Genomic DNA, 18213 nt, shown 5'->3' on the forward strand with positions numbered 1-18213 from the left:
GCTTAGCAAACTGTGAGTAAATTAGCAAATTATATTGAATTGACCAATTACTTGCGTCCAAATATTAGCCAATAGCACGGTACTGTAAGGCTGGTATTTAATATTAGACAAAATATTAAAATGTTTTAAAATATTACAATTTGGCTTTGCTATAATATATTATTATCAGATTTCCAAACAAATACATACTTTACATATAATATAAATTGACTAAAAGACTATGTACCTTGCGCGCATGCATTCGTCGGGTGCGGTGCACGGGAGCAGATAGCGCAATGACCGTGCAGCCGCGCGCATTCAATGCACGGTTGCAGTGGTGAGTGCCAGGTGAATTAAAAATATATATATTCGCAAAGTCCCCACAAAAAGCGCTGGTCGTGAAGCCTACTTTAATATTAAAAAATACTATCGTCTCTACTTTAGAAAGACTGTGGAAAAAAGTATCGCCGAGCTCTTACAAATGCGGCCTGTGAAGCTTGTGTTAATATCGTCTTTACTTTGAAAAGTGTGTGGAAAATAACATCGCAGAGCTCTTACAGAATACCGGTCTGTGAAGTCTACATTAATAATAATAAATATCTCTATTTGCAGAGCTCTTAGAAAATAAAGTGGTTACTGTGCCCGATTTGCAGTACATACGACAGGTTTTGCGTCGCTGAACGTCAATAATCAAGTATCTGCGCAGCTCGCCTGGCTGTTTGCAACCAATCGATGCGCTTCGTGCTCGGCAGTAATGTTTACCTTACGTCCAATCGCGAGGGAGAGAGAATGTCTGATCGTGCGACAGATCCAGTCAGTGTCGCAGGTCGGCAGGTATTGCCCAATCAGGGCTCGAGTTAATTGTGTCCGCTTTTTTGGTCATAATTGTAATTTTGACATAGCTAGGTCAAGTCAGAAAGATAGGCACGGTCGGTAAGATGGGACGTAAATGCATTAAAAAGGCCAAGTATAGACATGCGAAAAGGCAGGAAAAAGCAGCAAGAAAGGAACCGGACGGACTTATTGACAGACGGACAGGCTGCAAGTTTAGGGAGCGGGAAATTAGCACTCTGGGCGCCCGCTCCGCGGACGCTAGGGCATGGTTGGTTGGTAAAGAGAGGGTTGACCACCTCCGCTGCACTGCGGTGGGCTTAGAGTTTCTACTCAGCGCAAAGCTACATGTAATAAATGCATACTGTGCTATACTTATGTTACGTTCCAAAACAACTCCGCATACAATAACCTTAGTGTTCACATGTTATGGTAGACATGACCAGGATTTAACGTGATCTGCCAGATGAGCACCATCTTACCCGGGAAGATTTTGTCTATAATCTCATTTGAGAGCATAGCTCCCAAAATGACACCAATCGGAGGCGCGTGTGATTAAAAAGTTTACATATGCTGTTCGGAAGACGTGTCAGTATCAATGATAATCCAAATTGGCATAGATCGGTGAGAAATCCCAGTGTGGCTGGAGTAAATACGCCTACTCAAACCTAATGCCATCAGTCACGTCATCGCCGTGAGGCAGTCGACACCATATCTTTGATTGCGACGATCTATTAGAGCAAGGTTTGGTCAGCTTCTCGCGCAAAGTATCTTTTAGGACCGATAGGTTTTGCCGATGGTCGCCACAAACACCGATAGTATGCCTTGAAACTGTTCCGCTGAGCTGTTTATGATATTACTAAAGGGTCTTTCCACTATCTTTCGCATGCATTGATCTTACTTGCATAGCTGACGCACTGACAAACTTATTTGCATAGATACTGAATGACAGAGTGGCATAGATCCTTTCCGAGTGGTATTTACTGGTTCCGATATGTATGACGAACATAGGAAGCCACATGGCTGTAGGCCGATTACCTGATCGTATTTATCTTAGACTTGAGTCGAATAGTAGCTCATGTTTATTAAATGAAGTACTTTCGCTGCCTACCCATCAGCTCGATGTGCTATTTGATGTATATCGCAAGGTCGTTAATGAGTGTATATGCCACGCGCTCGGGAAAACCAAAACATATGCATAGGGTCACTGTCGCTTTCTCGGTACATTTGCGTCGTCGTGCTGGCTTACTGTGCTTACGTTTCTGATGTACCAGTCTATATGACCTGGCGCTTTACTAACTCGGCACATGCCGTACCGCAGAGATACATGATAGCTGACCGCGCGTCTGCTCGCAGACATGTACGCGCGCGGCGGGTACACGTATAACCATCCCCAGCTCTGATCCCGACCAATTTGAGCAGAGCACTAAAGTACGGTACTGCGTACAGACACATCAACTTGCCACATTCACCTGTATGATCTGCATTAACGCACACGTGCTCGTGTCTGTGTAGACAGCAAATTATTCGTCGCGCGTAAAGCTCACTCCATACTGTAGTTTAATTTATGAGCGCACACTACTGGAATATACACCGTAAGCGTTGATGGTACACATAGCACGGATTTGCGTGTGTCTAAGTGAGCGAGTGTACTTTTCATCTATGGTGACGCCTATGTGGATAGGGACGGTCAGTTTGCAGCTGATAGCACGTGTTAATTATTAAATGAAACGCGCTACGCTCTGTAGGTGCGTCAAAACGTTTGGCAACGCCAAAGGCAGCTTACCGTATGTGCGGTTCCAAACCTCGCACTGTAGTCGGGTATACTAAATACAAAGTCGGGTATACTAAATACAAAAATAGGTAGGAAAATGGGGCCTAAAAGGGTATATTTACCAATTACTTGCTCTTCTGCTGCTTCTTTTGCTCGATGTTCTTGGCGTTTCGGGCGGTCAGCTTGCGAGGGCGGCTGCGCCTCTTTTTCTTCTTGGGGTACCAGTCAGGACCCATTGCCTTCTTGACGTTCGCCAGGCTTTCCTGGCGGCGCACTTCGGCCGAATCAGGTGGTGGGGGATTTTTTTCTCCCAAAACTCAACCGCTTTTGGGCCGTTCTCGCAGGCAATACAGCGCCGCACGATGTCCCGCCCGCTGATTGTACGGAATGCGTAGCCGTACTGGAGCTTCCCGCAGCAGACGCAGCGCGCTCGGGGGTCCGTCGTAGACCGCTGCGGGTTCAGCAGAAGCGGGTCAATCTTCGCCTCGCATTGCTTGCACGTAGGGCCCACCATTTTGCAAACTGTGAGTAAGTAAGCAACATATATTATTTTAACCAATTACTTGCGTCCAAATATTAGCCAATAGCACGGTAATGTAAGGCTGGTATTTATTATCAAGCAACATATTAAAATGTTTTAAAATATTACAATTTGGCTTTGCTATAATATATTATTATCAGATTTCCAAACAAATACATACTTTACATGCAATAAAAGTGACTAAAAGACTATGTATCGTGCGCGCATGCATTCGTCGGGTGGGGTGCACGGGAGCAGATAGCGCAATGACCGTGCGGCCGCGCGCCTTCTTGCACGCTGACAGTGGAGAGTGCCAGGAGAAGTTAAATAAAATAATATTTGCAAAGCCCCTTCAAAACGCGGTGGTTAGCGTGCCCGATTTGATGCACATACGACAGGTTTTGCGTAGCTGAATGTCAATAATCAAGTATCTGCGCACCTCGCCTGGCTGTTTGCAACCAATCGATGCGTTTCGTTCTCGGCAGAAATGTTTACCTTACGTCCAATCGCGAGGGCGAGAGGCGGTCTGATCGTGCGACAGATCCAGTCAGTGTCGCAGGTCGGCAGGTTTTGCCCAATCAGGGCGCGAGTTAATTGTGTCACGCTTTTGGACATATTTGTAATTTATGCATAGCTAGGTCGAGTCAGAAAGATAAACGCGGTCGGTAGGATGGGAGGAAACTGTATTAGACAGGCCGAGTGTAGCCATGCGGGAAGGCAGGAAAAAGCAGGAAGACAGGAACCGGACGGACTTATTGACAGACGGACGGACACGCGACAAGGTTAGAAGCGGGGAGACTAGCGCTCTGGGCGTCCGCTCCGCGGACGCTAGGGCATGGTTGGTTGGTGTAGTGCGGGCTGACCACCTCCGCTGCGCTGCGGTGTGCTTAGCGTTTCTACGTACAGCAAATCAACATATAGTACATGTATACTGTGATCTACTTATGTTACGTTCCGAAAACATACTGCACAGAATATCCTTAGTGCTCACATGTTATGGGAGACATGACCCGGGTTTAACGTGGTTTGCAAGATGAGCACCATCTTACCCGGGAAGGTTTTGTCTGTAATCTTATTTGAGCGCATAGGTCCCAAAATGACACAAATCGGAGGCGTGCGTGGCTGCAAAGTTAACTCTTCCGTTAAGAGAGCAAATCTTGAATGCACAGACTATTTTTCACATGCTTGATATCAAGCATGTTAAAAAAATTCTTAACGTAAAATTTGTATAGGAAAAAAAAGATCGGTGTCTGTATATTTGTACAAGATCCTACAATCGTACGTATTATGAACCCACATGCTTTATATCGAGCATGGTGAGTAAATTTCGTAAAGCCCACACGCGACATCATGCATGAGCAAATGGCTCTTTTATTGGGAATGAATCGTTTTTGACGGAGTCACGTGCAGAACGGCTACGAAAGCAAATTTGTGTATTGCATCTGTTTGCTAAAAGCAAGTCATTTGGACTATTACCTACGCAGTTTCACTGTTTCCTACTCTTGGTGCTCTCTCTCTACCGCGTCGTCACCCCCAGTTTCCGTTGTCTCGTTCTGATATCTATCAGAATTTTCACCACCATCACTTCCCTCATTGCCGAGGCCTGCGGCTTCCTCCTCGTCCCCACCGCCCCCCCCTCCCCTTCACGGCCCTCTTGTCCTTCCGCCAGCTTTTGGGGGGGGGGCTCAGCTGGATACCGCGGCAGTGGCGCGGCTGTGGGCGCTCGCTTCCATTGCGCCAAAGTTGGTGCCAAATGGAGAAGCAAGTCTGGTTGTTATTGGGGTAATGTGCTTGGCGCACCTTGTCACACAAGTAGACACTGCATTATACGTGTTAGATAGCAGTAGTAAGAAACATAGAGCATAGCAACGTACCGTTTTGAGCCTTTACTGCAGCCAGGACAGTAGAATCGCGTCACCTGCCGCTGTGTACTGCTTGTTTTCCGTATAGTACAGACCTTGCACTGCCGTTGACGTCGCTTTCGAATTCCATCACCTTCACCCATTGGTCGTCCATCTTAAGCTGGTGGGTGGACGGTGAAGCGTCGCCATGCAGTGGTGTAACTAGTCTAGGTGAGTACATCTTTGGACACATACAGTAATAGTTAGCAAAGAGAATAACAAGCAGAATAAGCACCTTACTTTCCGTGTTTGCAAATTCGGCTGACCCCCTTTGTAGTAGCTGGGCTTGCAACTGAGCGATGAAACCGGTTAGTTTGAATGGTCCCACAGAATAGATGTTCCTCTCAAGAAGCTGTAGCGAGCTTTGTATCTATTATATTAGATAAATCAGACCCTTCTACGATGCGCCAATTGTCAATGATGCCCTTCCAGCGTTCGGCCTCCTCCTTACTTCGTGGAGGTCGCTGTCCCCCGCGACGGTTTGTTGTAGAAGCTGCGCCAACTGCAGGTGTAGAACTCGGTGAATCGCCAGTTGGAGGCGCATCTAGTGACAGTTCATTACTCGTCTCCGTGTCGCTCTCGCTTGGAATCTCAGCATCCACAACATCTTCAAGATTGTCCATGTCCTCGTACCATTCTGCTGACCCAGTGTCTGAATCATCGTAATCCGAATCCAATGCACCACCATCATAGATGTCATCATCGTGACGGGAATCTTGACGGGAATAGAGAGGAGGCGGGGTTGTGGGAACCGCAGTTGCGTGAATAACCGTAGCCATATCCAATGACCTTGCAGAACCAACAGTAATATACAGCATGCTGTCAGAAATAAATCTCCCACATGCTTGATATCCATCATGTGACACCGTACCTGGCAGCCGAAGATTGAGGTGGCGTTAGCGGTGAAGTCTGTTGCGCAGAGGAAGCACCTTCCGATGTCGACATGGGTCCACGATTTGCCTGCGTTGTGTTTGTTCCACATGGCGGAGATGGCGACGTGTCACTATAGTCCAAATCGCCACCAACAGACGCATCGCTACAAGCAATTACGAACATGAAGTGTGAGAAACACATCGTACGCAAAACGCATAATCTCCTCACCTGTCGGCTTCGTCATCAGCAGCGACGTGTGGACTTGTTGTCCGCGCAGATTTGTCAGCTCTTGAGCTCTTCGATGCTGCGCGCTTACGCTTACCTTTTGCTTTGGTCGTGCCAGTCGCCTTTGCCGGTCTTTTCTTCTTCGCCGCCCTCTTCGGTGTTGTTATCTCTGCCGCTGTCGCCATGTCAAACTCAGCTTCGTCGTTTCCTTGGTCTTCTCCCGTTTCCACGTAATCTTTATCTCCGCTGTCACTCCCATCCTCATCAGCAGAAGCAGCATCGGCAGCAAGCTCTTCTGCATACAATGCTGCGACAGGCGCCTTCCCTTTCAATCGCGGCGCTCTTGCCAGCAAGTTGTAGTACCTCACTAGTGCACCCTTCTTCTGGTACGTAGCTGGAGCAGGAGGCTTGCGTGAAGCCACTGTCATCCATGGCCGCCTTTCAGTCGTTGCTGACGTAGGAGCTGAAACAAGCGGTTCACCCGCAACGTCGTCGCCAAAGTCAGCATCGCGGTCACGCGTACCGTCGACATACGCACGGTGCTCTTCAAGCAGCCCAGCGCGTTCTGCGCCTTCCTTCCCGTCGAGACAACGCAGGAACGCCTCCGCTTTAGCGCGCGTGACGCGGCGGCATCTTGGTCCCGCGTTTCGTTTTGGAGAATGAATGGATGGCTCAGAGGCCTCTCGTTTGAAGCACTGTCTTTACGACAGCGTATCTCCAAGGAACTTTCTCTTTACAGTTAGGACCCCAAGCCCTGTACACCGGGGACTAAACGGACTAAACACCCATTCTATGACAATCCTCACATGCTTGATTATCAAGCATGTGAAAAAAAAACATGCTTCCTTATCAAGCCTTAGTAACGGAAGGGTTAACAAATGCTGTTCAGAAGACATGTCAGTATCAATGATGATCCAAAATTGGCATAGATCGGTGAGGAATCCCAGTTTAGGTGGAGTAATTACGTCTACTCAAACATAATATCATCTGTCACGTCATCGCCGTGAGGCAGTCGACACCGTATCATTGATTGCGACGGTCTATTAGAGAAAGGTTTACTCAGCTCCTCGCGCGAAGTATCTTTTAGGACAGGTAGATTTTGCCGATAGTCGCGACAAACACCAATACTATGCCTTGAAATTGTTCCGCTGAGCTGTTTATGATATTACTGAAGGGTCTTTCCACTATTTTCCGCATGTATTTATCTGACTTGCGAAGCCGACGTACTTACTGACTTATTTGCATAGGCACTGACTGACAGAGTTGTATAGATCCTTTTTGAGTGGCATTTATCGTTTCCGATAAGTACGACGAGCATGCGAAGCCACATGACTGTAGGTAGATTATCAGATCGTAGATATCTTATGCTTGAATCAAAATGTAGCTCATGTCCATTAGTTGAAGTACTTTCGCTGCCTACCTAACTGCCCGGCGTGCTATTTGATGTGTCCGCGCATATCCCGCCATGCCGCCAATGGGTGTGGCCGTGATAGCCAGCACCCATGCATTGGGTCACTGCTGCGATCTCGGTACTTTTACATCGTCGTGCTAGCTTACTGTACCTACGTTTATGATGTATTCGTCTATATGATCAAGTGCGTCACTAATTGGGCACAGGTCATACCCGTGGTGATATAGGCAGCCTGATACAGGCCAACTGACCAGGCGTCTGCTAGCAGTAGTCAAAGCAATATATACGCGTGCGGCGGGTACACCTTGTAGCCATCAGCAACTCAACCGAGCTCATATATCGACAACTATGGGTAGGGCACTAAAGTACAGTACTGCGTACAGACACATCGACTTGCCACACCCACCTGTATGGTTTGCACTACCGCACACGTGCTTGTGTCTATGCACACAGCAACGTATTTGTCTCGCGTAGTGCTAACTCAATACTGAAGCTTACACTCGTGGGCGCATATTAGTGGAAAATAAGCTGTGAGCGTTGGTGGCACAGATAGCATGGGTTTGCGTGTGCCAAGTGAGCGAGTATACTTTTCATCTACGGTAACGCGTATGCAGATAGGGATGACCAGAGGCAAGGGTACACAGTAGATAACATGCGCTAATTATTATCTGAAACGCGCTACGCTCTGTAGGTGGGTCAGTACGCTTGGCAGCGGCATAGTCAGTTTACCGTATGTGCGGCTCCAAGCCTCGCACTGTCAGCCAATATACTAAATAGAAAAATAGGTAGAAAATGGAGCCTAAAAGGGTATATTTACCAATTACTTGCTCTTCTGCTGCTTCTTTTGCTCGATGTTCTTGGCGTTTCGGGCGGTCAGCTTGCGAGGGCGGCTGCGCCTCTTTTTCTTCTTGGGGTACCAGTCAGGACCCATCGCCTTCTTGACGTTCGCCAGGCTTTCCTGGCGGCGCACTTCGGCCGAATCAGGTGGTGGGGGATTTTTTTCTCCCAAAACTCAACCGCTTTTGGGCCGTTCTCGCAGGCAATACAGCGCCGCACGATGTCCCGCCCGCTGATTGTACGGAACGCGTAGCCGTACTGCAGCTTCCCGCAGCAGACGCAGCGCGCCCGGGAATCCGTCGTAGACCGCTGCAGATTCAGCAGTTGCAGGCCAATATTGGTCTTGCACGTGGGCCTCGCCATGTTGCAAACTGTGAAGGAAATTTTATAATTGCTAACGTTGCGTAAAAATATTAGGTATTCTAACGGATATTGACTGCTGGGTGTTTAATATTTAGCAAAATATTAAATAGTATTATTATATCATAAACATGAAATTATTTTAACCAATAAAGTACGTCAAAATATTTAGCCAATACACGGCCATTTAATGCCGGTACTCATTATTACACAAAAAAAGTTTTATTTTATTTTTTGGCAATCGCTTAAATAATGATATTATTATTTTTAAACAAACATACATTTCAGCAATAATAGCACCATCACGTAAGTATCATTCGCGCATGCAGTGCTGTGTCCGGGTGCAACTATAATAACGCAAAGGTCGTGAAGCCTCCTTAAGTAACATTAATACTAATAAATGAATATATCGTCTCTACTTTGAAAAACGTGTGAAAATAACAACGCAGAGCATCAACTGCATGGGCTGGTTACGGTGCCCGATATGCAGTACATACGATAGATTTTGCGTAGCTGAATGTCAATAATCAAGTATCTGCGCACCTCGCCTGGCTGTTTGCAACCAATCGATGCGTTTCGTTCTCGGCAGAAATGTTTACCTTACGTCCAATCGCGAGGGCGAGAGGCGGTCTGATCGTGCGACAGATCCAGTCAGTGTCGCAGGTCGGCAGGTTTTGCCCAATCAGGGCGCGAGTTAATTGTGTGACGCTTTTGGACATATTTGTAATTTTCGCATAGTTAGGTCGAGTCAGAAAGATAGGCGCGGTCGGTAGGATGGGAGGAAACTGTATAAGACAGGCCGAGTGTAGCCATGCGGGAAGGCAGGAAAAAGCAGCAAGAAAGGAACCGGACGGACTTATTGACAGACGGACAGACACGCTACAAGGTTAGGGAGCGGTAAACTAGCGCTCTGGGCGCCCGCTCCGCGGACGCTAGGGCATGGTTGGTTGGTGTAGTGTGGACTGAACACTTCCGCTGCGCTGCGGTGTGCTTAGAGTTTCTACTTAGAGCGAAGCTACATATAATAAATGTATACTGTGATCTACTTATGTTACGCTCCAAAACAACACCGCACACAGTATCTATAGTGTTCACATGTTATGGTAGACATAACCAGGCTTTAACGTGATCTGCAAGAAGAGCACCATCTTACCCGGGAAGGTTTTGTTCAATCCCATTTGAGAGAATAGCTACCAACATGACACGAATCGGAGGCGCGCGTGGTTTAAACGTTTATATATGCTGTTCAGAAGACGTGTCAGTTTCAATGATGATCCAAATTGCCACAGATCGGTGAGGGATCCCAGTTTAGCTGGAGAAAACACGCCAACTTAAACATTATACCATCGGCCACGTCATCGCCGTGAGGCAGTCGACATCATATATTTGATTGTGACTGTCGATTAGAGCACGATTGGGTCGGCTCCTCGCGTGAAGTATCTTTAGGACAGGTAGTATTCGCCGATGGTCGCCACAAACACCAATATTATACTTTGAAACTGTTCCGCTGAGCTGTTTATGATATTACTGAAGGGTAATCCACTATCTTCCGCATGCATTGATCTTACTTGCATAGCTGACGCACTTACGGACTTATTTGCACAGCTACTGAATGACAGAGTGGCATAGATCCTTTCCGAGTGGTATTTACTGGTTCCGATATGTATGACGAACATAGGAAGCCACATGGCTGTAGGCTGATGACCTGATCGTATTTATCTTAGACTTGAGTCGAATAGTAGCTCATGTTTATTAAATGAAGTACTTTCGCTGCCTACCCATCAGCTCGATGTGCTATTTGATGTGTCCGTGCATATATCGCAAGGTCGTTAATGAGTGTATATGCCACGCGCTCGGGAAAACCAAAACATATGCATAGGGTCACTGTCGCTTTCTCGGTACATTTGCGTCGTCGTGCTGGCTTACTGTGCTTACGTTTCTGATGTACCAGTCTATATGACCAGGCGCTTTACTAACTCGGCACATGCCATACCGCAGAGATACATGATAGCTGACCGCGCGTCTGCTCGCAGACATGTACGCGCGCGGCGGGTACACGTATAACCATCCCCAGCTCTGATCCCGACCAATTTGAGCAGAGCACTAAAGTACGGTACTGCGTACAGACACATCAACTTGCCACATTCACCTGTATGATCTGCATTAACGCACACGTGCTCGTGTCTGTGTAGACAGCAAATTATTCGTCGCGCGTAAAGCTCACTCCATACTGTAGTTTAATTTATGAGCGCACACTACTGGAATATACACCGTAAGCGTTGATGGTACACATAGCACGGATTTGCGTGTGTCCAAGTGAGCGAGTGTACCTTTCACCTATGGTGACGCCTATGTGGATAGGGACGGTCAGTTTGCAGCTGATAGCACGTGTTAATTATTAAATGAAACGCGCTACGCTCTGTGGGTGCGTCAAAACGTTTGGTAACGCCAAAGGCAGCTTACCGTATGTGCGGTTCCAAACCTCGCACTGTAGTCGGGTATACTAAATACAAAGTCGGGTATACTAAATACAAAAATAGGTAGGAAAATGGGGCCTAAAAGGGTATATTTACCAATTACTTGCTCTTCTGCTGCTTCTTTTGCTCGATGTTCTTGGCGTTTCGGGCGGTCAGCTTGCGAGGGCGGCTGCGCCTCTTTTTCTTCTTGGGGTACCAGTCAGGACCCATCGCCTTCTTGACGTTCGCCAGGCTTTCCTGGCGGCGCACTTCGGCCGAATCAGGTGGTGGGGGATTTTTTTCTCCCAAAACTCAACCGCTTTTGGGCCGTTCTCGCAGGCAATACAGCGCCGCACGATGTCCCGCCCGCTGATTGTACGGAATGCGTAGCCGTACTGCAGCTTCCCGCAGCAGACGCAGCGCGCTCGGGGGTCCGTCGTAGACCGCTGCGGGTTCAGTAGAAGCGGGTCAATCTTCGCCTCGCATTGCTTGCACGTAAGGCCCACCATTTTGCAAACTGTGAGTAAGTAAGCAACATATATTATTTTAACCAATTACTTGCGTCCAAATATTAGCCAATAGCACGGTAATGTAAGGCTGGTATTTATTATCAAGCAACATATTAAAATGTTTTAAAATATTACTATTTTGCTTTAATAGTAATACTATCAGATTTTTAAACAAATACATACTTTACATGCAATAAAAGTGACTAAAAGACTATGTACCGTGCGCGCATGCATTCGTCGGGTGGGGTGCACGGGAGCAGATAGCGCAATGACCGTGCGGCCGCGCGCCTTCTTGCACGCTGACAGTGGAGAGTGCCAGGAGAAGTTAAAAATAATATTTGCAAAGCCCCTACAAAACGCGGTGGCTAGCGTGCCCGATTTAATGCACATACGACAGGTTTTGCGTAGCTAAATGAATTGTCAACGCAGCTCGCCAGGCTGTTTGCAACCAATCGATGCGTTTCGTGCTCGGCAGAAATGTTTACCTTACGTCCAATCGCGACGGCGATAGACGGTCTGATCGTGCGACAGATCCAGTCAGTGTCGCAGGTCGGCAGGTATTGCCCAATCAGGGCGCGAGTTAATTGTGTCACGCTTTTGGACATATTTGTAATTTATGCATAGCTAGGTCGAGTCAGAAAGATAGGCGCGGTCGGTAGGATGGAAGGAAACTGTATAAGACAGGCCGAGTGTAGCCATGCGGGAAGGCAGGAAAAAGCAGGAAGACAAGGAGTGCGACGGACGGATTGACAGACGGACGGAAAGACAGACAGACACGCTACAAGGTTAGGGAGCGGGAAATTACTTGAGTTGCAAGTTGCAAGTTGCAACAACTTGTTGATAACTCAGATGCCATGTTTTTATATTTTTTACCAATGTGATGCTGTTAATTTGTCTGAAGCCCTAAACGCAATGGTGCAAAAGTATCTGCCATTTTATTTACTTTTTGAGCTCTAGCCCTAGCAAGGAGAGTGTCATTTGCTGGAAGATGGCGTCGCTCCTGCACGACATCCAGCTTGATGAGGCCTCCTACGTGGACCTACTGCGCAAGATCATCGGTGTATCCGAGAAGATGCAAAATGCGCCGAGTCTGGGGCTTATCCCTCAGGTGAATCTCGTGTCCGATATTGTGCTAGCCGAGCTCCAGCCCTACAACAAAACGAACGGTGGATATCTGACCGTCGAGCGCGTGGAGTTTGTGGCTGGTCGTGGCAATGCTTATCAGCACCCGGATTTTGCTCACAGCGAGAGGACGGTGGCGTTCGTAGGCTCCCACATGGACGTGGTGCCTTCCAACCCCGAGGGCTGGGAGAGAGACCCCTTCACGCTTACAGTGGAAGGTGACAATCTGTACGGACGTGGTACAACGGACTGTTTGGGCCATGTAGCACTCATGACGGAGTTGTTTAAGGGACTGTCCCAGAAGAAAGTCAGTATCGAGACTAAGGTGGTCTGTGTACTCATCGCTTCCGAGGAGAACTCGAAGATTCCGGGGGTAGGGGTGGAAACTCTGATGGAGTCTGGCAAGATCGACTTTATCAAAAAGGGACCCGTCATTTGGGTCGATTGTTCAGACAGCCAGCCTTGCATTGGCACTACTGGTGCGATCACGTAGACTCTGAAGGCCACTGGGAAGCTGTTTCACAGCGGTCTACCCAATTTGGGTATTAATGGCATTGAACTGGGCATGGATGCGCTGACCAAAATCCAGGAACGGTTCTACAAGGACTTTGGTCCTTTACCTCAAGAAAAAGAGTACAATTACTCGTGTCCATCGACTATGAAGCCGACAAAAATTGAGTCCTCCACCAACGGACTGAACCAAATGTATTTTTTTACGCAAAAATATGCTCAAAGTGTATGTACTTACAAATGTTCATGTTGTGTGCCAGTCCGCCATGGGTGAAGATCACAGGCGGCGTGCGCTTATCGCCGTTCTACGAGATGAAAGATGCGCGTCGCAGTTTTGCTTGCCACTTTACAGGGTTGATGAGGATGAACTAACCGTCTTCGTGTTGCCAGTTAATTGCCAAGTTGCACTCGTATGTCGACGACCTGAACGCCAACATCACGTCACTGGAGGGAAAACGGGGTCCTGTGTCCAAATATACGCTACCAGAAGAGAGTTGGAGCGGCAAACTGGAGCTGACATTCGCGAAACATTACTTAGAGGGAATCGCATGCTCGCTCGAATCTGTCGGCTACAAGCACGCGCCATCATTTCTACACCACAATCTTTGCACTACAGATTTTAACATGCGTATCCTCCACTTTAAGGTCGTTGCATGCTGCTATCGCCGATGTGCTAGGCGAGGCTAAGCCGTTCTCCATCAGTGGCAGTTTGCCACTAGTGCGCGACTTGCAACGTGCCGGTTTGGATTTGACATTGACAGGTTTCCAGGGGGTCCGAAAATGATATTGTTATTTATCGTAGTAGCATCTTCACGATAAATTATCGCGAAGCTAGCTTGTATGTTGGCAATACGTTATGATGCTTTAGCTAGAAGACCAATAAATTATTGAGTTACTGCTGCAATAACCAAGGTTTAATGAATCAATAACAGGTATCTACGCTCGAGTTGCTGTGTCAAGTGTTTGTGCGTCCCAGTAACCAGCATTTTCGCGCAGGAAGAGAATCATTTCTAAAGTAATGGGCTGCAGTCCATGGCGTTCTTGGCCAAACGTGGTACGAGCAACGCTAAAAAAGCGCTCCACCACGTTGGACGTCGCAGGGATTGCATGCAAGAGCTTGTACTTGGTCTCCTTCGCGGCAAGTCGGCGTCTCTTTTAGAGCAGCTGGGCGAACGAATTTTCGCCGTCGTCCTCGTCTTCACTCACTGCAGGAGGGCCTGTCGACTTGAACGGAGTCAACACTGTTTTTTCAGCTCGCATGAGGCGGGCTGCATTGCCGCCTAAGACCGTACACACTCTGACTCAAAGTCAGAGCTGTGAACAATTTCAGCGCGTGAGCCTAGTGTTCATAGTGAATACAAAACAAATTAGCAATGGATACTAGAAAAGGAAAAAAATATGCTGCACGTACCAATGTATCGAGCGTAGTGTGGTTTGATGGAAATCAAGCCATCCAGCCACACTCGAGCATCAAGTAGTGATACTTCGTTTCCCTGCAAAGCCTTTGCAACGGACTCAACCTTCTTCAAGTCTGCTAGCAGAGCACGCAAACGGCGGTTGTACGAAGGGGACGGCAGCAAATCTGCGATGTCGTCGTCATTGCTGTCGATAAACTCCAGCAGTGTGAAGTACCGCATCACCATAGCGAAAGTGGAGCTCCATCGAGTATCTTGGCGGGTGACTGGACAGAACGGCGTTTTAGTTCTACATTCAAAATAGAAACCCAATTAGAAACGTTTCTAACTACATCATTATCAGCTCAAACTTACCTCAGCTTGGCACTTTGCTTCAGGTTACGAAGCTTGATCATTAACTTCTGGACAGCATCCAGCTCGTCCTCATAGTCTTGCATGTCAGCTTGCACTGCTCGGTTAAGGCGGTGGCTGGCACAGCCGATTAGCGGCACACCCATCAGCGTTGCGAGCCGCCGGTTAACCGAGCAGTTGTCTCCCACCAGGAAACAGCACTGGCCCAGCTGCTTGCCGTAGTCCCGAGGCAGCATAGTGGCAAGAAACTCCATGTGGCCGCGGGCGGAGAGGTCTTCCTCCTCCTCGCTGAGCAGTGGAGCCATACAAAGAAGAGGAGTCTTGACGACCCCGTCCACCTCGTAGCGAGCGTACACTGCAATGTAATGCTCTGAAGCATGAGACCACCCATCAAAGATTAGCCCAAAAAGGTCAGGCATCTCTTCAGCGATGCCACGCTCCACGGCCCGCGTCACACTACTCATGCCAGAGACGAGCGTCTCGACACAAATTGAGTCAAGGTTAGAGTACCTATAGAAATCAAATAGAAACAGAAGTTAGAAATTCATAGGCAACTTTAGAAATGCGTATGACTTACCTTTTGGCCGCCTCATTCTCACAGAATGATAACGGAAGATTGCTCTTTAGGATCCACTCCATCCAGCTGAATAGATTGAGATAGGAGCACCGCACGTAGTTGAGGATAGACCTCGTCTCGGCCGAGCCGGCGGCGAGCATGAGGCTCTCATGGGTTGGGTGCTCGCTTCGAACGTGCGATACCAGGTTGGAAAAGCCATTGCGGCTAGCCTGCTTTCGAACCGTGCCGCAACGACATCGGTAGTACTCGAGGATGACTTCATCAAGCTCGTCGCGGCACGGTTGAAAGAAGAACCCAGCAGTTTGTGCTGGCGTGAACGTAGAGCGCACACTGCGTCGAGACGAGAAGACCATGGTAACGGGAGTGTCAGCGTGGGAAGTGAGAGAAAAGAAAATGAGTCTGCTGAGATCAGCCGATTCGGCAACAAAACGACTGGTTCGTGGCGATCGATTGACTGCTGCAGATAACTTCAGGAAACTGTACGCATAAATTACCGTATGTAATATGCAGCCACCATAAATTATGCACGAGCCTAGTTTAGGGTAGCAACATAAATAATGTCTGCTTATTTATTGAAATTACTGTGTCGTCAAAAAAAATTTCGGAGGCCCTGCAGGTTTCGGCAAGAGCTCGGTCTACCACGGTGATAATGAATATTGCCAGCTGAGCGACATGAAAAACGCTATCAAGATCCTTGCACGCACGGTTGCCAATGTCGAGGCAGCCACCTCGACGTAAATACTCACTCTGTCTATAACACGTTGAGTATTGAGTCGAAAGTCTGGCCCTGGCTGCATTGTGCAAGATTAATGTATTAATACCGGTAGTGTACACAGTAACTGATCTGTTCGTCTACATTTCTATATGATGAGAGTGCTCAAAAAGGTATCTGAACCCTGTTCACGTATACATGTACCGTATACAAGAACATCAATTTTGAAGTTCTTGGCTTTCTTACTGACGATCTTCCTGGAAGATGACGACGCTGCAAGATCTCGTGCTAGACGACAAGGAGTACGTGGAGCTTCTCCGCAAGCTCATTAGTGTGTCGGTGCGTGTGTTCACAAGCCTCTCACATCTGTCGTCTCTGTGGCCCGCACCATCTAACGTTAAATCCTAAATTTCGCTGACAAACCCAAAGGAAACAGTGCAAAATGCGCCTGGTCTGGGATTAATTCCTCAGGAAAACCTAGTGTCGGACTTTGTACTGACAGAGCTCAAGCCTTTTACTGGATCGGAGCTGAGCGTCGAGCGTGTCGAGTTCGTGGCTGGACGCGGCAACGTCATCATCAAGTACGCGCCACCTTCGGCTGCTAGCGACAAGACGCTGGCTCTGGTGGGCGCCCACATGGACGTGGTGCCTGCAAACCCGGAGGGCTGGGAGAGAGACCCCTTTACACTCACCGTAGAGGGCGACAAGCTCTACGGACGCGGCACCACGGACTGTCTGGGGCATGTGGCTCTCCTGACCTGTAAGCACCGCATTAGGGTTTATATTAGGGTTTAGAATTAGGGTTTGACAAACGGCTTGCTAGTGTTGTTCCGGGAGCTAGCCAAGCACAATGTGCAGACCAAGACGCAAATCGTGTGTGTGCTCATCGCGTCGGAGGAGAACAGCGAGATTGAAGGCGTTGGCGTCGAGACGCTGATGGAGTCCGGGAAAATCGACTTCCTCAAGAACGGCCCCGTGTTCTGGGTCGACTGCTCCGACAGCCAGCCTTGTATTGGCACAGCTGGAGCTATCACGTGGACTCTCAAGGCTACGGGCAAGCTGTTCCACAGTGGGCTGCCGAACTTGGGCATCAACGGACTGGAGCTGGCTATGGATGCCATGACTAAGATCCAGGAGTATTTCTACAAGGAGTTTGGACCAGTGGACAAGGAGAAAGAGTACAACTACTCGTGTCCATCGACTATGAAGCCCACGCGCATTGAATCGTCGGTCAACGGACTCAACCAAATGTACGGAGTGCTGCAGAGTGAAGTGGGAGTGAAGATAGATGGCTAACGGGATACTTGTTGTGTCCTTTTAGTCCGCCATGGGCCAAGGTCGCAGGTGATGTGCGTCTCTCTCCCTTTTACGACATGAAGGAGGTTTGTTTTAGTGGGTCAAACTAGTCTGATCAGGTTAAATTGGGCTAATTCGTTGCTGCCTTATGCTGCACAGATGATTGCTAAGATGACGGCGTTTGTGGACGATCTTAACGCCAACATCACGTCTCTGGAAGGAAACCGTGGTCCGGTCTCGAAGTACACGCTCCCGGATGAGAACCGCAAGGGTAAGCTGGAGCTGGTGTTCGACAAGAGCTACTACGAAGGCATCGCCTGCTCGCTCGACTCGATTGGCTACAAGTACGTCGCATCGATATTTTAACTCATGCCTCTTTTGACTCGGATCTGACGATGTTGTATTCTTCTAGGGCCCTGCATTCGGCGATCAGTGAAGTTCTGGGAGAGGCGAAGCCGTTCTCCATTAGCGGAAGGTAACACCTTTATATACCTGGTGAGGCATGTTCCTTGGCTTGTGCTAACTTAAATGCGTGCTTTGTAGTCTGCCGCTTG

The 18213-nt window shown here is 48.2% G+C and overlaps 2 protein-coding genes across 2 annotated transcripts; both read left to right on the forward strand.

Annotated features, from left to right (window-relative positions):
* Positions 1 to 12664: 12664 nt before the first annotated feature.
* On the forward strand, positions 12665 to 13995 carry PITG_05858 (uncharacterized protein; the record flags this gene model as incomplete). Its single annotated transcript, XM_002998050.1, has 4 exons — positions 12665 to 13171; positions 13301 to 13503; positions 13569 to 13596; positions 13699 to 13995. 4 exons carry the CDS (start codon positions 12665 to 12667, stop codon positions 13993 to 13995), a joined length of 1035 nt encoding a protein of 344 aa, XP_002998096.1.
* A 2610-nt stretch (positions 13996 to 16605) lies between these two features.
* On the forward strand, positions 16606 to 18138 carry PITG_05861 (uncharacterized protein; the record flags this gene model as incomplete). The annotated part of the gene is made up of 6 exons (XM_002998051.1): positions 16606 to 16702; positions 16793 to 17123; positions 17187 to 17613; positions 17685 to 17745; positions 17819 to 18003; positions 18072 to 18138. 6 exons carry the CDS (start codon positions 16628 to 16630, stop codon positions 18136 to 18138), a joined length of 1146 nt encoding a protein of 381 aa, XP_002998097.1.
* Positions 18139 to 18213: the final 75 nt, after the last annotated feature.

The sequence above is a fragment of the Phytophthora infestans genome, genomic scaffold (assembly GCF_000142945.1).
Source record: "Phytophthora infestans T30-4 supercont1.9 genomic scaffold, whole genome shotgun sequence".
Lineage (NCBI taxonomy): Eukaryota > Oomycota > Peronosporomycetes > Peronosporales > Peronosporaceae > Phytophthora > Phytophthora infestans.